This window comes from Penicillium verhagenii (assembly GCF_028828195.1).
Source record: "Penicillium verhagenii strain IBT 33310 chromosome Unknown utg000002l_segment0_segment0, whole genome shotgun sequence".
Classification (NCBI taxonomy): Eukaryota; Fungi; Ascomycota; class Eurotiomycetes; order Eurotiales; family Aspergillaceae; genus Penicillium; species Penicillium verhagenii.
The window spans coordinates 2513451-2538068 of NW_026643166.1; the positions used below are offsets into that span (position 1 = coordinate 2513451).

At 47.7% G+C, this 24618-nt stretch overlaps 11 protein-coding genes across 11 annotated transcripts; 4 read left to right on the forward strand and 7 right to left on the reverse strand.

The window, feature by feature from the left end:
- Nucleotides 1–498: 498 nt before the first annotated feature.
- On the reverse strand, nt 499–2221 carry N7466_000907 (AP-1 complex subunit mu; the record flags this gene model as incomplete). The annotated part of the gene is made up of 5 exons (XM_057160305.1): nt 499–954; nt 1038–1527; nt 1610–1839; nt 1952–2080; nt 2183–2221. The coding sequence occupies 5 exons, from the start codon at nt 2219–2221 to the stop codon at nt 499–501; spliced, it is 1344 nt and encodes a 447-aa protein (XP_057026553.1).
- A 762-nt stretch (nt 2222–2983) lies between these two features.
- On the reverse strand, nt 2984–3897 carry N7466_000908 (mitochondrial 54S ribosomal protein mL57; the record flags this gene model as incomplete). The annotated part of the gene is made up of 3 exons (XM_057160306.1): nt 2984–3142; nt 3213–3445; nt 3525–3897. 3 exons carry the CDS (start codon nt 3895–3897, stop codon nt 2984–2986), a joined length of 765 nt encoding a protein of 254 aa, XP_057026554.1.
- Nucleotides 3898–4813: 916 nt separating this feature from the next.
- Nucleotides 4814–5141, reverse strand: N7466_000909 (uncharacterized protein; the record flags this gene model as incomplete). The annotated part of the gene is made up of 2 exons (XM_057160307.1): nt 4814–4936; nt 4989–5141. The coding sequence occupies 2 exons, from the start codon at nt 5139–5141 to the stop codon at nt 4814–4816; spliced, it is 276 nt and encodes a 91-aa protein (XP_057026555.1).
- A 2332-nt stretch (nt 5142–7473) lies between these two features.
- On the reverse strand, nt 7474–8259 carry N7466_000910 (uncharacterized protein; the record flags this gene model as incomplete). Its single annotated transcript, XM_057160308.1, has 3 exons — nt 7474–7909; nt 8062–8146; nt 8220–8259. 3 exons carry the CDS (start codon nt 8257–8259, stop codon nt 7474–7476), a joined length of 561 nt encoding a protein of 186 aa, XP_057026556.1.
- Nucleotides 8260–9537: 1278 nt separating this feature from the next.
- Nucleotides 9538–10723, forward strand: N7466_000911 (NAD(P)H-dependent flavin oxidoreductase; the record flags this gene model as incomplete). Its single annotated transcript, XM_057160309.1, has 4 exons — nt 9538–9580; nt 9636–9718; nt 9797–10525; nt 10580–10723. The coding sequence occupies 4 exons, from the start codon at nt 9538–9540 to the stop codon at nt 10721–10723; spliced, it is 999 nt and encodes a 332-aa protein (XP_057026557.1).
- A 1139-nt stretch (nt 10724–11862) lies between these two features.
- Nucleotides 11863–12621, forward strand: N7466_000912 (uncharacterized protein; the record flags this gene model as incomplete). The annotated part of the gene is made up of 1 exon (XM_057160310.1): nt 11863–12621. One exon carries the CDS (start codon nt 11863–11865, stop codon nt 12619–12621), a length of 759 nt encoding a protein of 252 aa, XP_057026558.1.
- Nucleotides 12622–13329: 708 nt separating this feature from the next.
- N7466_000913 (hydrophobin family protein) lies at nt 13330–13876 on the reverse strand (the record flags this gene model as incomplete). Its single annotated transcript, XM_057160311.1, has 2 exons — nt 13330–13386; nt 13439–13876. The coding sequence occupies 2 exons, from the start codon at nt 13874–13876 to the stop codon at nt 13330–13332; spliced, it is 495 nt and encodes a 164-aa protein (XP_057026559.1).
- Nucleotides 13877–17534: 3658 nt separating this feature from the next.
- On the forward strand, nt 17535–18350 carry N7466_000914 (WW domain-containing protein; the record flags this gene model as incomplete). Its single annotated transcript, XM_057160312.1, has 1 exon — nt 17535–18350. The coding sequence occupies one exon, from the start codon at nt 17535–17537 to the stop codon at nt 18348–18350; it is 816 nt and encodes a 271-aa protein (XP_057026560.1).
- An 850-nt stretch (nt 18351–19200) lies between these two features.
- On the forward strand, nt 19201–19914 carry N7466_000915 (ankyrin repeat domain-containing protein; the record flags this gene model as incomplete). The annotated part of the gene is made up of 2 exons (XM_057160313.1): nt 19201–19438; nt 19499–19914. The coding sequence occupies 2 exons, from the start codon at nt 19201–19203 to the stop codon at nt 19912–19914; spliced, it is 654 nt and encodes a 217-aa protein (XP_057026561.1).
- A 423-nt stretch (nt 19915–20337) lies between these two features.
- On the reverse strand, nt 20338–22238 carry N7466_000916 (putative ceramide glucosyltransferase; the record flags this gene model as incomplete). The annotated part of the gene is made up of 2 exons (XM_057160314.1): nt 20338–21913; nt 22057–22238. Coding segments are annotated over 2 exons (1758 nt in total), but the record flags the coding sequence as incomplete, so codon positions are not given.
- A 629-nt stretch (nt 22239–22867) lies between these two features.
- N7466_000917 (H3 histone acetyltransferase RTT109) lies at nt 22868–24514 on the reverse strand (the record flags this gene model as incomplete). Its single annotated transcript, XM_057160315.1, has 1 exon — nt 22868–24514. The coding sequence occupies one exon, from the start codon at nt 24512–24514 to the stop codon at nt 22868–22870; it is 1647 nt and encodes a 548-aa protein (XP_057026563.1).
- Between the last annotated feature and the right edge of the window lie 104 nt (nt 24515–24618).

Below are 24618 nucleotides of genomic sequence, written 5' to 3' on the forward strand. Positions count from 1 at the left end.
AACCAAACCTAATCCAGCAATTGGGCATGCGACCAATTACCAAATCCTCTTCATGTTTCCTTCAGTAGTCGCATTCATGCATGCATTCAAATACCCATGGGTCTCTATATCCATGGATTTAAATTCGAGTTACTACTACATCCATACATACATACATCCACGATATTTCCGATGAAGAACCTTGGGAGGCGAAGACTACCCAAAAGAGACGTGCTGAAACTCGAAAGCGGAAAGGCGTCTGGGCTACGCAAGCAATACTTGGGGAGGCAGAAAATAGATGAGATCACATCGTGATTGAATTATCTATCGGACCGGCCGGTCTCAAAGAGAGCGTAGATGGAATAAAGGATAAAATGGGGGTAGGTAGAGAGGTAAGCAAAGAAGGGACATGAGAAGGATGAAGAGGTCAAAGATAAAAAGGCTGTACAAATCACTCATGCAAAGATGGAACCAGACAAGTCAAGTCAATCATTGAAAAAGAGAAGAAAAAAGAACTTCTTATTGCACATCTGGCATGCGAACAGCGATATCGCCTGATTGTGTGATGTAGCGCACCCAGGGGAGGGAGGGATATTGCAGCTTAGGCTCGGTAATCTTCAAGTACCGCACCTGGATACCACTGGTAGTGAAGTAAGGGATTTCGAACTTGACGTTGATGGGCCGCTTCGCCTTGCCCATGGCACCGGCGCCGCCCATACTGCCTCCAAATCCACCCGTCATACCACCACCGTGCTCATCGTCTCCCTTTACGGATGGCAGACCCAGCTCCGCCCGCATGAGGAACTCCTTGCCACCTCCGAATTGCTTGATCTTCCAGATAATAGCTGATTTCTCAGGCGCATAGTGGACGGTACCAATGTTTGTGCGGAACCGGGGAGAGTCTGCGTCCTCGGGAACGGGGACGAGAATCTCAACGTTATTAGCTGTGCTCCGACGCTTGAACTGTGCTTTGGCCTGTTTTTGAGATCCATTAGCATGCGCGTTCGACTTTTAATATAGAAAAAAAAAAATCAAGGCAATCGTGGGAAGAAGCCTACCTTGAGCATGTACTCAATTCGTGAGCCAGAGTGCGATTCAACAAGACACTCAACCCAGATCAAAGGCTTGACTTGCGTATTCAGACGGTAGCTCATCAGCTCAAACTCTCCATCTGGAGGGATGAAACTGATTGTTCGATCGTTCTCAAATCGTGAGAGTCGCACACACTGGTGGAACTTGACATCCTCCATTTCAACGGATTTGCCTCTAGTGGCACGGCCTGTCGTTTCGAACATTGCCTTATCGTTCAAGCCCAGTCGAAGCTCGGGCATTCCACTCAGATAACACTTCATCTTAACAGCACCCAGAATCTCGGAACGTAAGACGTTGCCGTTCGCCGATACAAGCAGGTTTAGAGACTCGACCACGTCTAGGAAGACCTCGTTCTTGCGGTAACGAATACCTTCACTACGCCAAGATACCGCGTTTGTCACAGCGATAGGTGGCCGTGCTTGAACCTCGAGTTTGTGTGATTCTTGGGTGATATATCTGTTTTGGTTATCGCGTCAGCCAACCCGCATTCCAATTACGTGCTTTCACATATCAACATATCGCGCAGGGTTTCTCTTACTCTTGCAAGATCTTGGTCTCTGTTGTCTGAGGATATCCAAAGTCCATCATCTCGTCCAGCAATTCATAGATAACAACAAAGTTGTCGCGGATACTCTCCTCCTCCAGCACCTTGAAGTATTCGGTGAAAACCTCCACGAGCTTGTGGAGGAAAAGAAGGATCTCGGTGGCATTTGTGTTTCGCTTTGTCAACGCAAGGATATACAGGTTGCTGTGGCGGATATAAAGATACTATAAATTCTCCCAAGCATGTTAGAATATTCGCGATGGTGGTGCGCACACAAAAGGAGTAGGGAGTGTTCGAGGCGGCGAGTGTAGAGAAATGTAGAACAGCCTAACGTACGTTGATGCCCTCGTGGGAGAAGCAGGGAGGTACGGCAGAGCTCTCTTCTTCGGCTTCACTAAGGAGGACGGGGAATTTCTCGACGGCGGACATGGGGATGTCCCCGCGGTAGTTGCGGGCCAGAAGGGTCTAGTGTGGTGCGTTGCAAATTAGCGTCTGCATCGCGAATTGGCCGGGATTTTGCGCAAGATAGTATGTTTGCTAGGAACATCTAGGCATTCAATTACATACCTTGCCCTTCAGGTCGAGGAAGAAGAGTGCCGACGCCATGACGTGTCAATGGAGGGTGGTTTTAAGTGGGAGGGACAGGTTTCAACGGGGAAATTGGCGAGGATAGAGGATGAGTTAATATGGAACAAAAGAACAACCAAGCTGCATACTGCGCTCTACTGCGACATTGTAGTGCAGGTAAAAGTCAAGTGTAATCAAGATAATCCAAGGACTGGATAGGAGCTGAGGGAGAGTGGAAACAACCAAGTCGAGCCAGATGCCCGCAAGAGTGGATCTCCGCCCAAGGCGGTTAGTACGGGCACTATAAAATCTCTTTCCGCGCTTCTCAATTCCTTCCTTCTTCAACGCTCCCATTAGACAGTTCAAGGCAGTAAAAAGAGGGATTGAACATTCTGTTTGATCTCTTCATGCTTAATTACTACACTTGCGATGCAGCGGAGCGGAGACCAGCTTTCGGATCCATAAGAACTGGCCGTGCATTTTATGGTTGCGCGGGCGGTGTCAGAGGAGCCGTACATCCCTTTGACTTACTATTAGGCTTATTTCAATCGAATGAGATTTTTTTCAATTCTACCATATTGCAAGATTTCACCCCAAAAATCAGTAAATTCAAAATTTCCAAATAAAATTTCCAAAGATTTAATTCAAGAGATTTTAGTGGTATTTTGCAATATAGTCAAATGTAATCGGAAGTTCTAAAAATACATATACAATTTGCAGGGAGATTGGCCCCTACTGCCTACAATAACCAGTCACCTCAACATCAAAATCAAAACGCCGGGAATATGCTGCGGTCACATCTTATGAGGAGACGGACTTGATACCCAAAGGCTCGAGTATCCGCTCCTGCGCCAGCTTGTTGGCAATGTGTCCTCCCTTCTCCAATGCGACTGCTCCAATGACCGCGTACATGGTGTGCGCCAGAACCAGCTCAAGTCCAGATGCAATCAGTTGGTCGGGCTATAATATCCATAGAGTCAGTAACATGGTACTTAAATTACAACGAAGCAGAGCGATTGTTCTTGCGTACCTTGCGGGGTTCCCATCGGACAACCTTCTGCATCTCGTACTTGCGCGCCAGCTCGGCCATCTTCGTGCGGTCGGTCAGGAAGCTCTTGGTGGTCGAGGAGAGGTTACCCAGTCCTTCAAGGGCAGGGTGAGAGAATGGCACGCGACCGTGCTGATCGGCCTTTGGTGCATCGGTTGTAATCTTGGCACTCTGTGCGAGAGCGAGCGAAGTCTGCAATTGCACGATGCGTTTTCCTATAGCAACAATACGCGTAAGTGGCCATTTTTTTTTATCAATTGGCTTCGTTTATCCAGCCCTTTTCCAGCTACGTACCTAGGAAGGCCAATCGATCGTTGAATCCACGACGTCCTTGGTCGAAGCTCTTGTGTGTCACAGCCAACCACTTAACTTCCTCCGAGAGAAGCTTGTCACCCTCATTGCCCAGCATGCGGATGTAGAACTTGTCAAGAGTTTCCGGGTTTGAATTATTGTGGAAGGAAGGACGCTGCGAGTGCATGCGCATGCTGAAGGGCGCCTTCGTCTTCGGGGGAGTGTACGACCATCGGGGTTGGTCTTCTTGCTCGGCTGAAGTCTCCGGGTTGGTGGCGAAGGAGCGACGGGGAATAATTGAAGACAGGGAGCGAGGAGAAGCCTTAGACGCGGCGCAGGCGGACCTGACCGCTCGTGTAGAAAGATTCGAAGCCATGGGGGCGATTTGGACGTTGGACTGCGGAGTTTGGATTTGGCCGTGAAGATGGGAAGAATTCGGCCTCGGCGGTGTGGATACTGCCACTCCCTTGTTGATCCCCAACTTTCTTAGTACTTCAAACTGTACTAGACTACTAATACACTCCAGACTTCATTCTTTCGTGAATTTGATTATGAAAGTCTTACTGGGTTCAGAGATTTCTCCACACATAGTGCATTAGTATGCTCCGGGGATTAATGGCTCCAAGCAAATTTGATTGCTCAGTTTGCATTAAGTTTGCATTTCAAACTGAACAACTAGGCGACCTGTTGGGGTCTTGTTCCTTCACCGCTGCTGCGTGGAAGCTTGCTGCTTCTAATTTTCCTCGAAGGCCTGCCTGGACTAGGATTGTATCAGACTTGAAGCAGTTGATGCATCGATAAATTCCGAGAACCCACCGTACACTCAGATTCCCATTGGCCCCGGAACTAACCCAGTAAACATCCGACGCCGCCATGCTTCAACGCACGTCTAAGCCTGTGTCATGACTCACCTTATCTGGCAGGGTCCGCATATTAATTCTAGCGGTCAAGTGTTTTCTCTTTTCTCCCTTCAATTCATAGTGCTCATCATGCCGCCGTTTGGAATAATCAGGTTTATCGCATTTCGATACTCATTGCAGCCTTCCTACCTTATTATGCAGTGGCCCTGTGTGATTTTATTAAATTCCCCATGCTATCAGACTTTATCCAAAATCTCACTGCAACCTGCCGTTCAAACTTCTACGGAAACAGATAGCTTAGCTATCAGAGACACGCTCCAATCCGTCTACTGCAACATCCTTCTTTGGATAATTGAGCTATAGCATGATCTCAATGCAATGGCTTCTACTTGTGATCCCACATTATCAATCCGGACAGCTCCGGAAGCGCTGCTAGGTAACCCCATCTAGGTCTACGACTGGACACCAGGCGATACAATCAAGTGCAGCGACAAACCCTAAGCGCGGCCCAACCACCAAGACCCAGGCTTGTAGCCGCTTATAGGTAACACCGATCTGGAAAAAGTAGGGTTCTGGATCACCCCCAGACGACGCAGCAGAAGCTTACGGAGAATATTCCATGGCCTTCTATGGAATAACCGTTGGCTTTCCCGACTCCGGCCGAAGAGAAGTAAGGTTGAACAAGATCGAAGCACAGCCGATTTTGAGATTGCTTGATGTCGCCAGCGGCTTTCGGCAGTCGTGGAGCCGGCCGAGACATGGTGGTTGGCTCGAACAAACCCTTGTTTCCCGCCCCCAGTCTTCAGGGAACAAGCTGTGGTGTCAGTTCTTTTGTAACTCCCTAAATAAGGCAAGAGACTTTCCGTCCCACTGCGGGACGCAACGCTTGATCCACGTGTGTGGGTACTTCTGTTTTGTTTGCGGACCTGAGCTTCCTGTGTTTTAGATTGCCTCTTATGGTGGGAGCATTGAGTGATATCTGCAGGCTACAAGTTTTTTACTGGCTCAAAGAAACTTCCATAATCCCATTATGAAAGGGTCGCTAGTACATAATACTATACAAACAATGCCAGTGGCGAGGAATCGAGTTACAGAATGCCAAACAGAGGTAATTCCTCGAATTCCCATCAGCCTCTTCATAGATTGCCACACTCGGTCAAAATTACTTGGCTAAAATATAGGGGTATCTATAGGGGTATCGATTGGCCCTCAAATCTCCCTCCATAATACCTCTGATAGAAAGCTGTCAGCCACAGATGCAATGCTATCAGGAAAATAATAGGTTAGTCTCCCCCGCAATAGATCAGGGTCAACAGCAGCCCTCTAGAATCAACTCCCGCTGTAGGGAAAAAGAGTGAGAGGCACTCCCAAAACAGAGGCACTTGGGTAATATTGCAGAAAGCAGATTATCCCTGCAAGAAACCGAGGATTGACGGCTCAGACCGCTGGTGTCACTTCACTGCAAGCTGCAGCTGCCGGGAAGCTCTAGGGAAATGATCTTCAGTCAGAAGGAGACGGATAGAGAAAGCCCGTCAACGATTTGTTGTTTCGTTGCAACGCTGCACTGCGAGTCAATCCTGTCAAATGTTGGTTTGCCACCGGGCAGATTCCTCTAGATACTTGACATCGTGTATGGGTGCGTCGCATGATACATGACACTATAATTGAAGACTAGGTGGAGTATCGTATATAGTAAGTATCGACTGTAGGTACCGATTAGGTACCTCCGTAGCCCACCGTTGAGAAAGCTCGGTAGTGTACTGTACCTCGTAAGTACAAGCTACTTCACCATATGGATCATAAAACCAAGACACACAAGGTCGAGACGGGTGTGACGGCTTCGTCCAACGGTTTATACATCCAATTCTTTCCGTCGGGCCCTTGCAGGGTCTACCAAGAGATCCAATGATTCCAGATCTCAATGGCTGGAAGGGAAGGACATGGGGAAAGTATCCATTGTTTCAACGGAATTTTCTGGATCCTTGAGATGCTTGATTGGGATTCTCGGATGGCGGTGTACGACTTGTGAGGGATGGCGCCTCCCAAGGGCCCGATTGCTCTAGGGGTCTGTGGACTATTAAATGGAGGGGAATGGCCGGGAATGAATCGTTTTTGCAAGCCATCAAGTCTCTGTTCTTTTCTTCTAAACCTTACCTAATTTGCCTTGCCCTCCAACGTTCAAGGTTTCTCCAGCGCCTATTTTACTTCTATTGAATTATATCTTCGATACTTACTCGCGACAAAAGTCCATCCAAAATAACATTTGTTTCTATTGGAACATTACGCCTTTGAAGAACTTCAGAATGGCCTTCAATAAATATTCCTTCGTCTCCTCGACCCGAGTCGTCTATACTTCCACAGCGGAGGTCCCATACTGTGATCACTCAGTACAAGATCCACCTTCTCCTCGGCCCTTCCCTCCCAACCCTCCTCCAAGCCCAGCTTGAATGTTATTCATTGAATCTTTCGGGTTTTTTGGCGTTAAGGGAAACAGCGGCTAATAGGTAAACTGTTCTTTGTTGATTATGTCAAGTTGATATGAGTTTGCGGTGCTAATTTCTACTCTAGATGATATTTCGAACAATGTTATTCGCGGGATTATTGGCTATGTAGGAAAGGCTGGAACAAGATTATATGATAGCATTATTGAGATGGTCAGAGAGTTATTGTGCTTGAGGAAGCACTTGAGGCGAAGAAGGTGGGAACCTTGCTGCTGAAACTCAACCTTGGAATTTCCGTGCTGGGATATTGTGGGAGAAAGGGCTCTATCAGATCATCTTTGGAGGAATACTTGGCCCAAGGAACTTTCAGAAATACAATAGGTTCATGAAAAACATTGATCACCTTGTAGTAGCAAGATATAAGTATCTTTCAAGATGTAAACGTGCATAAATTGGCGCCAATGCACTCAATGTCTACTGGGAATAGATTCAAGGCCTTAGCAAATAGAATTAAATCAAAGAAGTCACATAGTTAAAAATAAAAGAAATAGCGCCTTCTGAAAGCCGCGCCACTGGACCAGATTTCATGTATGATAATTCGACAAAATCATTTTAATAACACAAGGAAACTCAGAGGTATGAGGGATGGAATCACAGGAAAGCAAGAGCAACCGCGCTGGTAACGCTCAGGCCAACAACGGCCCAACCGGAGCGGATAATAGCAGGGTTGGACAGAGCACGGCCGAGATCCCAGGTCAAGTGGCGGAGACCGTTCATGCAGTGGTAAGTGAAGGGAAGGGCCAAGGTGGTCTTGAGCAGAACCTGGGCGGCAACGGGGAGAGCACCCATGGCAGCAACCATGGAGGCAGACTCCAAGTGCCAGCCAAGAGTGGGCGAGGCGAGGTAAGCGGCGGCCCACAGGTAGAGAGTGCCGGAGAGGGCGACACCGCTGATACGGTGCAGGGAGGAACCGATCCAGCCGATCTGGGGCTTGTAGATGCTCAGGTGAGGGGCGACAGGGCGGTTAAGGCGCTGCTTGGCCAGGATCTGGGTGGGGTCCTCAGTGTTGGGGGAAGAGGTGACGGATCTGTACAGGAATTTGTCTCGGGTTAGTTTTAGGGATCGGGATTGGTTTTGCGCGAATGACGTATGGAGATCGTGGGGATGTCAATTCGAGACTGCGGAGAAGGAAAAAATATCGTCGTATCTAGCATAGTGTCTAGATGCAAGAGAACTGACCTCTTCTGGGCGTTGCCGAACGCAATGGCGGCGGGAGAAGCGCGCATCACCATTGACTGCATGAGGTTCGGCTGTTGGACGGCAACTGCGATCCCGGGGAAAATTGTCAGTCAAATGGGGTCAATTCTGGGGGTTCTGCAGGAGCGGGCAAAACATACGCCGTCGCAGCGACTGCTGGGCAACCTTTTGAGAGAACATTATGCTGTCTGTTGGCGATGTTCTTCCACGTTGTGAAGTGAAGAACGACTATCGCGAATGATCGGAACGGTAACCTCGGGTTTGGCCCGTCACGGGATTGAGAACCGGGAACCAATGGAAATGCAGGCAATTACGTCCGGAAGATCCTTCTTCCCGAGCAAGAGATTGGGTCACGTGATGCGATCTCGCTTGTCACCCACTTATGTCTCTGCCGTTTTCCCCTTCCTCCTCTTTTTCTTTCTTCCTCACGAGTCTCCGCTTACATTGATGTACCACATCTTGGGATGAAGTTGATGTCAGCACTCTCTGGTTTCGACATTCTGTCGCGACCTTGAGAGATTTTTGAGATTCGTAGAAGGACTTCTCCCGTCGTTAATCGCCCATTTGTCTCTTCTCTATGAGTCCGATGGGTTTCATATTCAGGGTTACATCTCAAATTTCCTAGCAGTTAATAGTTTAAACGCAAGAAAAATGCAAGTTGGTTATTGATTGTTAACATGAGCTATCTCCATCTGGGTTTTCTTGGCCCTTTGTAGACATAAAGGGAGAGTTGTTTATCGTTGCCACAACGTTGAATGCCCGAACCTACTCTACTCGGGAGTACGCCCCCAAGGCTGCTCTGCGCATATCTATTATGGACTACTGGGGATTTGGTGATCATTAATCTAAGTCTGTAAAAAAGGCTTAGAGTTAAATCAAGATCTATGATAACTTGAAGTGTCACAATAATGCGGAGCTTGAATCACCGAATCAAATGATGCTTGCTCAACCACGAGGTTCATCACATGCTAGTAGTCCATGATTCCATGGTTGCCTTAGTATACATGGAAGAGACAATTCCACAGTATGGGGGCTCCCAAAATTCAATGTTTATCATAAAACAACAGTGAATATTACTCATTCAATGGCCTTTTGAAGGGCCAACTAGTTAGTTTGTTGAAGTTTCGATGGATTAATCATACATGTTGCCGAGGAGAAGCAACATGTATGATTACTAGTAATCCTGGAAGCCGACTAATCCATAATTAGGCCCGCGAACCTCGGCAACTTACGCCTTCCCCACAGCAGAGGTCCGCGGCAAGCCCTGAACCTGGGGTTCCTTTTTATCCTCCAACGTTTCTTCTGGGGATTTGTACATCTTTGTGTCCATATTCTTGCCAACTTTTCTGCTCTACATATTAAGTTCTTTCACTTACGTTTCTTTCCATCCCTTCTCAGCTACAACACCAGCATCAGCGCTGCTTCGATTAGATACTTAGCGACTTGTACTCCAACACGATGCCTTTCAACACCGCCCTCACGCGCAAGCTGGGCATTCGCGGTAAGTTCAAAGCCGTTGAACCCTTGTTTTGTCTCTATGTACTAATTATTCACAGTGCCCGTTGTGCAGGGTGGCATGCAATGGGTAGGATATGCTGAGCTGGCCTCGGCTGTCAGTAACGCAGGAGGACTCGGTCTTGTAAGTCTTGCATCGAGACCTGTTGACTCTTGCCAAAGTTTTAATACCATCTAATACTGATTTTTACGCTAAATCCAGCTCACAGCGCTCACCCAGCCCACCCCTGAAGATTTGCGCAAGGAAATCCGACGATGCCGCACCATGACCAAGTACCCCTTCGGTGTCAACCTGACCCTCCTCCCCGCCATGATTCCCCCAGACTACGGTGCCTACGCCCAGGTCATCATCGATGAAGGAATCAAAATTGTCGAAACTGCTGGTAACAACCCAGGTCCTGTGATCACCCAACTGAAGAAGGCGGGCATCATCATCCTGCACAAGTGTACCACAATCCGACACGCCAAGTCCGCCGTCAAGCTGGGCGTGGACTTCCTTTCTATCGATGGCTTCGAGTGTGCTGGCCACGTCGGTGAGCACGACATCACAAACTTCATCCTATTGAGCCGTGCGCGCCAAGAACTAGGTGTGCCGTTCATCGCCTCGGGTGGCTTTGCTGATGGCCAAGGTCTGGCTGCTGCTCTTGCTCTTGGCGCGGAGGGTATTAACATGGGTACTCGGTTCATGAGCACTGTTGAGGCTCCCATTCACCAAAAGATTAAGGAGGCTATTGTTAACGCCGAGGAGACGGATACTGCCCTTGTTCTGCGTCGCTGGAAGAACACCTCGCGGCTGTTTGCCAACCAGGTCACCAAGGACGCTCTCAAGGTTGAGCAGGAGAGCACCACCGGCGAGTTCAGTGAGATCGCGCCGTATGTGAGTGGCAAGCGCGGTCGTGAGGTCTTCATCAACGGCGACAAGGACTATGGAGTAAGTTGTGACTATAACATGGATTTGAAACGCGAGATACTGACGATGCATTAGGTGTGGACTGCTGGTCAAGTCATTGGATTGATTCACGACATTCCAACTTGCGCTGTACTGCTTGATAGAATTGAGAAGGAGGCACTGGAGGCTATGAGCCGGACTCGGTCTCTGTTTAGCGATGCTCCTGCTAGCAAGCTGTGAGGAATTTTCTAGCTCTTATGTCTTATGTATCATTTTGCTTGAAGAATCAATAGAATTACCGTTTTCCTAAAGCAATTTGAAACATGATAGTGTTCAGGTGGCATTTCTCATAAACATTATGCATATCTCAAACCAGACATCACCGCCGCCTCAAGGGACTAACTAGTACTACTACTACTACTACTACTACTACTACTACTAGCTATAGAGCCTGGGCGGAGAAGAGGTCAATGCGGCATATCTCTTACTAAATGCCAGAGGCAGCCACCTTCAAAGATCGACATGGCGTTGTAGATCACAGCGCATGGGACATTCCATAAATAATCTCCAGCCGCACAACAGCATTTGGAATAACAAAGTCCACACATACCTCTATGAAGCGATAATAAATCACTCAATGACGTGGACATCATTAAAGCTTCTCGTGTTGGTCTGAAGGGGCTGTAATTTGTGGAGACTCGGAAGCTACCTTGCTTTGCGCCCTTGGGGAATGCAAGTTGTAGCGCCTGTAATTGGGTCTGTTTTGGTCAGTCTCGCAGACAATTTACAACAGATTGGCTCTGCAAACTCCGATCATAAATGTTTGGAGCATTAATTACTGTACGGTGTGAAGGTGATGCTGTTACCACTGTGTATGGAGATGTTGTTTACTTCAGACTCCCCAGACTACCCTGTATAAGTCTGTATATACTAGTAGATACTGCGATAAAATGCTTGACATATAGCTCGCGAGAGCTAGTGTTGTTCGATTTTTAAATGCAAAACGATGAATTTGATTTCCTCTGCAGTAAAAAAAATTCAAGTCTGTACGTAGTCTGGTAGCAAGAGCATGATCAGTGCTTTCTATATGAAGCGATCGGCAGCATCACCGTATTCACTAGCTCCATCGTTAGATCGATGTCAAGATATCAAGGCAGATCGGTATAATTCGTACAAATCTACAAATTCAGATACGAGTAATTTTGGCTTTCCTGTCCCCCTTGCCCCAGATCTTACCCAGGATTTGCCTCAGATTGGTTTGATCTGTTCTTACACACCTCCGTTAATCTGCATCCCACCATCGCCGATACATCCTGCTCTTATCTTACTATATACTCTCCATATTACTGTTATATACAAAGAGCAAACGGTCATTCACCATGGGCTTCATATCGTCAATTACCCACTCATTCCGCAATAACAAATTCTCACGCAAATTATCAATCTCGAAGCCCAACAGACCCTACGAAGACTCGAAAGATCTAATCAAGATCCCGTCAACTGTAGGCTCCCTCACAAGAGTGGATAGCGTTGCCTCAACAATCCGTCATTCAAACCAAGACCCTATCACACCCACCGAGTCACCCACTCATCGGAAACGCCTTACACCCGCAGACTTGAATCTTCAGACTTTGTTCGACAACGCCGAGGCCTTGGATCCGGCAACCAGGCGCGCTGTGAGAGCATTGTCCATGCCCGAGTACCCGGTGTTGAAAATGGATACCGTACAATCGCCTTTTGACACGCCGCCAAAGAAGTTGCAGGATCCGATTGATACGAATGGGAGGTGGAGTGGGAAGAAAAACGCCCATCGGAGAACAAGGAGTATGAAGACTCAGAGTGTCGATCTTCGGGGAGGGACAGTGGGGGTTCTTCAAGATGGGAATGGAAATTCAGGTTCAAAGATCAAGAGATCAATGACAGGTTTACTGAAGAGTACCTCGTTGAAGATTTCAAGGTCTTCGTCAAAGTCGAAGCGAGTTCCGGCCAACCCTAAGTGGCTGGATTCATCGAGTGTGAAGGAAGACTTTCCGCTTGACGAGAAAACGGAGCTGAAGTGGTTGGAGCTTAATGGGTTGAGTAGTCGGGATACAGAGTTTGGTATTTGGAATGGGAATGGGTTTGGGCGGCCGTGGTGATTCTAGTTAGATTTGAATCAACGTATATCCTGCCTACAAAAAGTTGAAGTCAATAACCTGACGATATAGCGACGCAAATAATAAAGGGGTTTGACAAGCAATATTGAATCCATGGTTGATGTGCCCTACATATTGTACTTTGAAAGTGAAAAGTTGATGAAAAGGTAGGGCCACTACACAGTGCTCAAGGCAAAGTCTTTCGATAAGAAGAACAAGCTTGAAACATTTGCCACGAGAGCCTCTTGACGAGAAGACAAAAAACCGGATGTTAACTGCAAGTCTTTACTAGTGTTCTACTCATATTTAAAGCCACAAATTCTACCATTTTCTTTCCCATGATTAAATCAAGACACAATTCTAATGGATTAAACTTATATATGCGAAGAAAACCGAGCTAGTCTGCAGCTAAGAACGGATCCAATGCACAAGACAAGAAGCAAAAGCACCATGCCAAAACATCAACGTAAAAACAAAAAACAGTCTTCTTTCTCCGAGTGGGTGCCACATGACACAGTTAATGATACACAGTCTCGAGGGTAACAGGTCGCCGAACTATCTCAAACAAATACTAAGGAAGCCAAAATCCACCCCCAATAATCGGTAACGGTCTATCTTCGCGGCCATGCCGAGGACCACTGAGCCAAGGCCCAGAGGCCCAACATGGTGGCCAATGCTTCTCGCGAAGTGCCAGAAAGCGTAATGATACGCTTAGATGACGGAGCCAAGGGCAACACAGGGGAGGCCAAGACCGATGAGGTCGGAGTTCTGTGAGATGGTTAGATTTGATGGAGAGAGAGTAGATAATGGGAAAACTCACGGCGCTGGAGGGGGAGTTCTGGCAGCAGGCAATGTTCTGCTTGCACTTCTGGTTGACCAAGTCCTGGATGGGAATGGCAATGAGAATGGGGATCTGGAGATCCAGCTTGGAGCACTGGTCGAAGATACCGAGACCGTCGGAGCCGGAGCCACCACCGATCAGGTTGCTGAGAGTGCCACCGAGCATGCCAGAGTTGACATCGGTGGTGTCACCAGCGTAGGTGGCCTTGTTGCAGCAAGAGAGCTGAGCCTGGTCACCACACTTGGCCTGGGCCTGCTTGACAGTCATGCTGTCGGGGACAGGGAAGCGGACGTTGGTGTTGCCCTTGTTGCCAACACCGTTGGCGTTACCGACACCACCAGCGCTGGGAGGAGCAGCAGGGGGAAGGGCGGCAGCGAGGCCAGCGAGAGCGAGAACGGCGGAGATAGTGAACTGCATTGTGACTGTGGGTTCGGGATTGAACGAATGTCTCGGAGAAAATGATATGCGGAGGAAAGAAGACTGGACTTTAGAGAAGTGAAGCTTAAAGAGTGTGATGCGTGATGAAAAAAGAGTAGATTGAGGCGATGAATGGAGATGCTTTATACACTTTCAGTGGCGGTCTGTGAGCCCCTTCGATTCCAGTTCCTGAGTATGATCTTGTGTTTGTTTGCTTGGAGTAATCTCCCTCCCTCTCCCCGGAATGCAACATGTGAGGGAAGATGACTCCACTTGCCAGGGTTTTCTCGAGTGAAAGCACGCTCCTCAATCTCCTGGTATGGATCTACTAGGTCTAGGGTATGGGGCTTCACGCGACCGAGACCCCCCTACCATCGCATTCCTAAATCCCTCGATTTCTAGTTCGTTCACCCTGTTCCTGGGATCCACTACCACACCGTTATGCTGCATGTATACACTAATTCAATATCTCAAGGTGCTTTCAAAGACAAAACGAGTCAGTCGTGGGGTGCATAGTATACATACATGTACAGATCACCGACATACCATGTTTCTACTGCTACACCGCGCTCAGGGCACTACTACTTCATACTTTTGAGTACTAAATTTCTGTTTAAAGAATAAAATAGAAGAAAAAATAAAGTAAACTCTATTGGTTTACGCTAATACGTTGACTGGTAGATCTTTCACGGATATCTTTTCCACTCCCAGCCACCAGCTCTACAGGGGGCCAAACAAAGCTTTGGGGTCTTGTTCTGGTCCCTGCAGCGTTTCGGGCACTAAGGCATGTATCCGGTCCTACAAAGTCCCTTGGACAAGGTTAAGGCCCTTAAGCAATGGACTTGCGGTGAGAATTGGGACAAGACTTTGTGGAGTGCGTGACGCAGGGTAAGGTGCGCTGCAAGGGATACCGACCACCGATTTTGACCGAATCATAAGGATGACTCTGGCCCTCCCTGCATTGTTTCACCCTTGAGCCACGAGCAAGAATTGAAAATCGCAACGCTGCTTATTTACTATGAGAAACTCTCCGATCGGGACATGTGAGCTCGTTCCCAAAACAATGGCGTAGGCAGGTTACAGTTGCGTGGATAGCCCTATGTTGGCAAACACTCTCTCATCAGTTCCCAGTATTTGCAATTCTATGGTGCTGATTCAAAGCTTACTACTAGGAACTGGATACTGAAGCCAAGTAATCCGTGGACCCTTGTTTCACCAACTGCCCCTTAGCTTTGCCCTGCAATCCCACAACCCCTGTTTACTCTCTATACATAGATGGTATCATACTATCAAGATCCACATCGTAGACTAGTATTTTCTCATCTCAGATCTTGCATTTTGGAATGATTGAGATTAGATGCAATCCATTTGATGTATATCACAATCTCTGTTGCCACGGCTTTTGTGGGCTCAAATTTGATTTGAATGTGTGATGTTTGTTTTCCTCAGCAGCAGTACTTAGTCGAAAGGCCTATAGACATCCATAGATCTACTAATAGCTCCAAAGTGCAAATTCCGGTTTGAGATACTCAATTTTTGCTGTTCGTGGGTGATCATCGATCGTCAACCAGAATTCTTCCTCTCTTCAAAATTTGTGGTTTATCCACCTAGGAATTTCAGAGACGCATAGGCCACTTCAATAGTCAAATGGTAGCTTTCAATGTTGTTTTCAAGGCTCAATGCAATATTTACCTACTTGGTAAAGGTACAGTGTAGAGTCTAGACATCCCGAAGTCCCACCTGACTCTCGTCTGGATCTATGTGTTCCAGACTTCCAAAGCTCAGTGCTCTGATTTTGATTAATAAATTAGGTAAATTTGGGGGTTTATTCATCTATAATTTCATTAAATTAAAATCTTTAAAGCCTAGTATGTAGGTAGCCAATCAAAAGTGAAAACATTATTATAGACATCTCAGTGCTGGATTCAATCGATTCAAATGTTCAATGTTTGAATGGTGGAGGTGGAAAAATGTTGGAACCTGCATGTGTACATGTGGTCAATATATGTATCCATGTATACATCAATATATGTCGGGTAAAGTTTTCGGTTTCATGTCTCTCAAGGGCACCTCAAGCTTCAAATGTTCAAGGAACATTGAACTTTGCACTTCAAAAGTTTCAACTTTAAAACATTTGAACGGCTGGGTATATTTTTAATTGATGTACAGCGGGACAATATATGTAGCTTGTTTGTCAAATGGGCGTTAAATCAAAATCATCTCGTGCAAAATAAAGAATTGAGGTCAAAGAAAGTAGGCGGTACTAAACCTTGCATCCATGCACATGGTGATTTGGCTCAAGTCCAGCTGTTAAAATTACCTGGGAGCATCTACAGCTCGGTATCTCCTCATGTGTTAGTAGCATACAAGCGCAATTTAAAAATATATTGCCAAATTGATATTATGAACATATATGTATATCACCGGTTGTCGATCCTCAATACTACAGGGATGAACCTAGAAAGCTATTCTCGGATAAGAACAATAGATACAAAGCACAGAGTGAACAAAGCAACTAGTGAAAAAGGCTTCAAACTAAGGGTTGTTTTTCTAAAAAAAAAAATTAATCCGTTCAAAGGGCTTGAAAGGTACACTCAAGGCATTGATCTTTGAACGCATTTGAAAGAACTTGCACCTATGCAGTCTAAGCACTTCCCTCTCTTTGGAAACACAACTAATCAAAGCACCTGTCAAATCCATTGATCGCTCCGCGATCAATTATTTAAGAATCGAGATATCTCCAGCAAAATATTCTTCTACGTATGATCTTACCTTATATCTTTAAAAAACATTGCAGGTTCTACCAACCGAGATTATTCAGATACTCGGGTAAAGGCCTGGGCTTTTCCAAACATCGAACTTACCTACTAGTAATGTCCAACTACACTGATGCCGGAGCTCCCTACATGTGGGTTCATATCCGATTCAACTACGCCCGCGACATATACAAGACAGACAGAGATATTCTAGAGCATGCGCGGGATGAAGTGCTTCATGGAACTACCTGGGAGTCTCCAACCCACGAAGTTGAGATCGAATGCATGCTAAAAATCATTAGCGATCCCATCTTATCTATCCAGGTCCCTGGCCCTTTCCCTCACAACAATTTTATTGATCGGCTTATAACTTGCGACAAGATGTTGGAGAAGTGGAGCCGGGACCTCAACATGGGACTTGGGCTGCCATTTGATCGGCGTGAGCTTTTCAAAGCTCCTGGAAAATGGAACCATGCTGCGGTGGGCTTCGTTTGGGACGAAACTAACCAGCATTATCATCCTCATAGCTTTTACGGTAGGACTGTGGTTTTTAGGGATGAATCGCGACCTTCTCAACGAAGCCATGGAGAATCTAGACGCAGACACCGACATTAATTTATGACAAAAATTTATATTTTACCATTCGTCCGAAAAACCCCCTGGATAATAGCAAGAAAAAAATCAATTTTATTAAATATGAAACATTTTTATTGATAGATGAAGTAAGGACATGCCTTGACTCTTGACCTGGGCTTTTTATACTTCAATTCCGTTTTAGGGTAGGCGGTGAGGCCGATTTGCGACTCAGTTGCGCCCCAAACTCCGAGACGCCGACATGCCAGCGCGTTACTTCACTGCGCTTTACTCTTTCCTAAACCGGGAAAGTAGTGCTAATTGTCAGGATGTCTGATAAGTCGCGTGCTTCTGCTGACGCCCAAGAGGAGCGCGCGGACAGTCCGACCGACTCGCCTCAAGAGAAACTCGACACCGCGACAGAAAACGAACAACACGAGCAGGAACAGAACACAGTGGAGCATGAGGACGAGGAACAATCACAAGCCGACCAAACCGAGGAAGGAGAAGTCACAGCAATTGCACCCCCATTACCCGACGAGGTCCCCCCGCCACTCCCTGACGAAGCACCGCCTGGCCAAACCAATGATGATGGATGGGAACCTGTGTGGGATGCCACGTCGCAATCGTACTATTTCTACAACCGAATCACAAAACTCTCACAATGGGACAATCCTCGTGTACCCGAACAAGCAGCAACAGAACCAGCTCCTGGCACAGCACCCAGTACCGATAACCAAGAGCCCCCGAGATCAAAGTCACCAGTGCTCGGTGGCTATAACCCCGCCATCCATGGAGACTATGACCCAACAGCCTCATATGCGCAGCAATATGAAGAGACACCAGAGACATCTACAGCTGCGGTTGACCCGGCTGCCGCTTACGCGGCCGCTGGAACCTTCAACCGCTTCACAGGTCGATGGCAGGCACAATCGATCAACCCAGAGAACCACAACGACGAGAACAAGTCAAACCGCCAGATGAATGCGTTCTTTGATGTTGATGCTGCAGCCAATTCACACGATGGCCGGAGTCTTCGGGCTGAACGCAGCGCCAAGAAGCTGAGCAAGAAAGAGTTGAAGGACTTCAAGGAGAAGCGCCGAGAGAGGAAGGAGGAGAAGCGGAGGGCGTGGTTACGGGACTGATGAGTACACCGCTTCTTGGGGGTTCATTTCCATTCGCATCATTATCGGTCTTTCGGTGATTCTCGCCCAAACCAGGTGTTGAATTCGGGGCGTTTGCGGTCTTTTTTCTATACTAGTATCTTTTATTTTCTGCTTGGGGACCTGTGCATAGAGGCAATTGTGTTTTCTGACCGACTCATGATTTCTATCCAAACAGCATCTGTACTACTATACCAACCAACTTTCAATGGAGATTTCATGACTGATTTTTATTTGCTATTTTCTTCTTCTTCCCTCTTCTCATTCTTTCAGCGCTGAATGTATAGACCTGGTTGAAGACCCCACCGCGGGGTCATGTGACTGACATATCAAAGTTTCTTCGATAGTGGCGAACATCGGTTCAACAAGATCTACTCCAGAGAAACAAAAGCAGAGGTAAGATATATCAATTCCTTTTAGTCTAGCCCATGTTTTTATCTGGTTGCCCGCACCAAATCCCAAGTTCTGCTCGAGGTTCTGGTGGATCTAATAGCATCGCTGATCAATGCACTTATCAACGACTGCGCAAAACTCGCGAAATGCTAGGATTCAATCTATATCCAGAGAAAATTGTCAACACATTCTCTGATTACAGCGCAATTGATCTCAGTTTTTCTCTCTCGTTTTTAATTTGACTCAGCGCGCAACTTGCCATCCAGATCATTTCACTGACACCCCCACCACAGAACATATAAAATTCTCTTCCCGCAGCAAGAAAAAAAGACTACCCACTTTTCCGCAGCAAGAACTCCAACTTCAAAAACAGAAGCTTATTTGCACTTCTCGAGGACTTCTCTTTAAAACTTGAATATCTACCAGACATTCATAAATAATGTCTCCTTCAACAACCTCCGTGCCTGTTGCACTTTCCGCCGAGGCCATTGAAGACCTCATCTACGACGCCCGAGCCGGTGATCTCGAAGCTTTGAACTCCGACATCGCCACTCTTTCCTCGCAGCACAGCTGCCCGGAGTGGCAGATCGTAGCATCCGCCATCGACACCGAAGAAGAGAGCGAAGGCGGCACCGGAGCCTGCGTCTTGCACTTCCCCGCCGCAAATGGAAACTCCGGTAAGTCAAAAGCAACACATTTTGATCACAAATTTCAGTTTTATCTAACAAGGCCCCAAGAAATCCTTAACGCTCTTCTCCAAAAACTCGCTGGCGCCGAAGCGGCCCAGCGCACATCATTCCTGAACCACCGTAACCACTCTGGTAACACGGCGTTGCACTGGGCTGCCCTGAACACCCACCTGGAGTGTGTCAAGGCCCTTGTTGAGGCTGGTTCCGATGTTACTATCAAGAATGATGCTGGCCACGATGCTGTTTTCCTTGCTGAGCGGGCTGCGTGGTCTGCTTCTGCTGAGGAGGTCAAGGAGGATGAGGAGGGTAACCAGGAGATTGAGATGACTATTGGTGAGAGCGAGGAGGGTGCTGATAATGCCGGAGAGATGTCTGCTGGCAGACAGGTTGTTGAGTGGCTGTTGAGCTCGGAGAAGGCGGCTGCATTGGAGAGCGGTGCTACTGAGGGAGAAAGCTCGGCATGATGAATTTAGATGTGGATGACTGATTGTGATTTATGGATCCATGAATAAAAGTTAAGGATATAGACAAAAGCGACTTGAACCTCTGTTTACCCAAAATCTAAGAGCAATAATCTGTAGCCTACAGGTGAATAATCTGTGTATTCCATGGTACACAACCCGACGCCCTCTAGACAACCTAATTTCAAGACCATCCATGAATGTAGACTATCTCTAGCCAGGTTATAAGGGGAGACCAAAGGTAAAACGTAGACATTTAGTAAATTTTTGAATGAGTATCTAAATCTATTGTATGGCATTTCGGCATTGAACTGGGTCGAATACCCGAGATGAGGCCGAACCCGATCTTTCATACCGGCAGAAAACCGGGAACATACTTGAGGTGGGTTGTTGTTCGTATAGTGTACATGGTCTTGTATTCATCAATCAATCACGGCGGGCCTTGCTGGCCTCCCCATGTTTGCTCCGTGGCAAGGCTGGGAACCAATTGACCACAGAATCAGTAAAAGAAGAGCCTTCTGAAGGCTTTGTTGGATCGAATTCTATTTCTCGGACTTTGGCATCAAATCCAACCTTGAAGCGTCGATCCCTCCAGACAACAGTCACGCCACCGTAGACGGCCGAGAGCCAAATAGGTAGAGCTAGCAGTTCGCGGCCCAGCCACGCAGCAAACCATTGGAAAAATGGACGGCGGGTTGTTTGAGAGGAATCACTACACACAGGCCGTGCAAAAAGCGGAGTGTCCTGGTCCAATTCGACAGTCTTTGCGGAGTATAACTTGATGTAGAGGGTCCAATCAACGAGGATCCAAGATAACATGCTGAGCACATAGATGGTGAAGAAAGACGGCCATGTTCCAAGAGTAGATGCGAATTCGAAACCTTTCTGCTCCAGGTATGGCGCCAGTGCTGCTGTGATACCCCATGCCCCATATAGCGAGCATACAAAGGACTCAGTACCGGGCTCAACGAGAGTCGCGAGAAGTACTGTGAATTTCCGGACGCGCAACCATCGCACTCGTCGAGCGATATAAGCTCGAATTTGCATGTTTGCGACAGGCTGGAAGGCGAGGTCTCCAAAAACCATGGCATGCTTGCCCCATCTTTCCCCATTTTCTTTCTCTTCCCGTACATTCTTTCGCCATAGTAGGTCACCAATCAAGTGATCTTCGCAAATGTTGTCCGAAAAGAAATCGATGCCGGGGTTTCGGGGATTGGGACCCGCTGGCGATTGAGCTGTGAGATAGTCCAAATGCGAGCGCCGGAACATGTTAGATTTGCCCACGATACATGGCGCAATGAGAACAGTATTGATAGCTGTGTACATTTTCGCGTGTGCCGAGGAGAGGAACAATTCTTCAAAACGACCACCACCAGAGGCCATCATGCTGGCGAGCCCCTCTTCCGGACGTCTAGATGACACCGCATCAGTCGCGACTGGGGCTTCACCTGAAGCATCCAAAAGTGCCTGTCGCTCCTCATTGAGATTGTCTTCACCGGTAACATCTACCGCTAGAGGCAAATGGTGCACGAATTTATACTTCTTTCCAGGCTTTGATCCGGTTCCACAAAGCCTATCCACCATGCGACCACAAACGCCTTTCCCAACCCAGACATTGCAGTCGATAACCCAAACAATATCTCCCTTGGCCTCACGGTATGCACGGCTCATGTTTCGGATCTTCGGGTTCGGTCCAAGCGTGTAAATATTTGATCCGCCATCCTGTAGCAATGGATCCTGTTCCTCGACAAATATACGCGCATCGGCATCAGGGAAATCTTCAATCAATTTGCAGAGGACCGGGTAGGCAGGGTCATCGCGGGTCGAGACGCATAGGCAGATGGTAAGTTTGTCGCGTGGGTACTTTTGTCGAAAGGTGGCAGCAAGGCAGTCGTAAAGATGTGGTTCTAGGCCTTTAACAGGGCGAATTGCAGTGACATGGGGCGCATCAGGATCATTAGCGAGGCGAGAGGGGCGTGGTTGTTGTAAAAAGTATCTCCAACTAGATGAAATTCGAGGTTAGCCACAGTCGTAATCAGGCAACGCTAATTTGCGTTCCACGCCCCCGCTCAATAACGTCGCGGGGCGCGTCAGGGTTCACGAAAAAGGACACAACAAGCCCCTCGAGCTTCAACGGAAACATACATTTGAATATAACCCAAGGCACACACGCACAGCACGACGATATACCAGATCAGACCGATCCAGCCCGCCGCGACGGACACAGGCATATCGCCATCACCGATGGGCGACCTGCGGAGGAAATGCAAGATCGGCTCTAGCATGGGACTCAGAGAAACGGTGACAACGCAGGCGAAGAGGACATTCTAGGACAGAAAGAAAGATCCAGCTTCGATTGCAAGAGTATGCGCAATTGTGCGTTGGTCGGGCCGCTTGTGGAGCTGGTTTCCATCACAGCTCGGATCGGATATAGCGGCTTCCCTTTTTTTTGCCTTGCGCACCGCCTTGCTTACAATTCTTGGGTTTGGTGCTTTTGATTTTGATTAGCAAAAGTAAGCTAAACGAACTAGCATAGCTCAAAAGTACGTTTAATTTGAGCAAATGAAATCTTTATTCAATATCACTTGGGCTGTCAATTCAATTCATCTGAGATGTGATATGTCCAGAGTAGTTTGAGCTTTGGCCAAGCAAGCTTGTTTTTGCGGCTCCGCTAGTGTACATATAACTTGTGTACATAAACCTGAAGCCATCAAATAGCTACTACCTATTCTTTTTTGGCTTCGAACCGTGGAATGATCAGAATCAATTGATAGTCATGTCAAATTATATGAGTTCCATTGGATCAAATGCGACATCAACAACGTTGAAATAATAATATTTAAAGTAGCACCCTAACATCCCGCCGGCCAAACTAAAATCAAAACGTGAACCATAACCATAGCTGCCATTCAAGCTGACCTAGAACTCCTGACCCAACCAGAGAAACCCAAGATAATCATGTCTTCTTCTTCTTCCGCAATAAGCCGGCACCGAGAACATTAACAACAGCTGCCTGGGCTGGAGCGTCGGCACCAGTCCCGCTCGGTTGTGCCGGGCCGACATCTGCATCAACCCTAGTGGGGGTTCCACTCTCAGCTTCCGGCTTCTTCCTTTTGCGTACTAAACTACCGTTGAGAAGGTTATTTATAGCTGCAGGTTGAGCGGCAGCCACCTCATGTGTATGAGTGCCAACTACCCGTTGGCCCCATGTAAGTTGATCGGCCAGAGAAGCTACCTGATCAACATAGAGTCGAGTGCTGGCAACGATTTCTGTTTCATCATAGAAATGATCTAGGACCCCGTCCATCATCTTTTTATAATCTTCCGCATCGAGAACCACTTGTCCTCGGCCGGCCTCGGGCCAGAAGAATGGGTTGTCATTCGCTGAAGGAGCTAAGATGTCGGTCTGGAAGGAAGGGCGGTCAAAAGACACTGGAAGGTGTTCAGAAGTCTCCTCTGGTGTAATTGTACCAACTGCAGTTGTATATTTTGGAGACCCAGGCTCTGCCTTACTGGAAACCTCTTGCGGGTGCTCATCCTCCAACGGATTAGAGGCTTCCGCTTCGTGGGAACCCGAGCTCGTTTCAATAGATGCACGTGTCTGGCTAGCCATTGTTGTCGAGTTGATCAGGCCAGGAGGGTTGATGACAAGCCAGAGGAACCCAACCAGTCGGCCAGCAGAGCACTCCTGTCGATATGACATCATCTCCCAGAACTGGTCCACAGACTTGATACTTCGCCATTGGCCAGTTTGAAGAGATTGTGTTTCACCCTGGGTAGGTTCTGGAAGTTCGTCATCCAGATCGATCAGAAAGCGTGTCTTGGGATCATCTGGAAGCCGGGGAATCAGACACCGGGGCGGAGCGGCGGGATCATCAACCATTTGGCGCAACGGGTAACTTGCGAGCCATCGAGGCTGACCCTGTGCATAATTTTTGGAAGTGGAAGGGAAAAAGCCGCGGGTTTCAAGGCGGTCGCATCCAGGGACAATCAAGTATGCGGTTGAGGAAGCTTTGGAGGCCTCTATGGTCTGATCGACTGGCTTGCTATCCTGCGAGACAGATTCGGGCTCGTGCTCATTGAGAATGGGATCAATAGCGCGACACCACCATTTGATCAAGCCTCGGTCATTGAGAACATGCTTTTCCGCATTCTCAATGCTGCCGGGGAAGATGTATTGGTTCTGAGCACGCGCAAACAACGACACGACTAAGCGTACCCCAGGCCGTTGGTGGGTGCGAGCCAGGTGAGACAAAAAGGTATGAGTGATCAGTCTCAGGACCGAGACTTTCTGCGGTAATTTAAGTAGGTGCAGAAGGCCAGTGGAATCAGCCTTCGATACAAATATTGTGGTAAGGTGGGCCGAGTTGTAGATCAGTACTTCAATTCCAAAAACAATGATCTCAGCCGCGGCATCTTTGGGCGAGTCAATTGAAACGGAAAGGAAGTGATTTTCGCAAAAGGTGGACTCGGGCTGATGGCCGGGCGCTGCGGCGAAGAGGGCGACACTTGGGACGGGTGTAGATGAGATATGGCGGACAGTGACCTCGGCCCCGGTGGGGAGCACCTTGGCCAAGAGATCTCCCAGATCACCATGAGCCATTTTCAGTTTCGACCAATGAGATTGGATGTTGGGCGAGGTTGGACTGAGAAGTAGTGGAGCTCGAATATGCAGTGATTTTGGCCTGTCGTTGCTGATCACGTGCC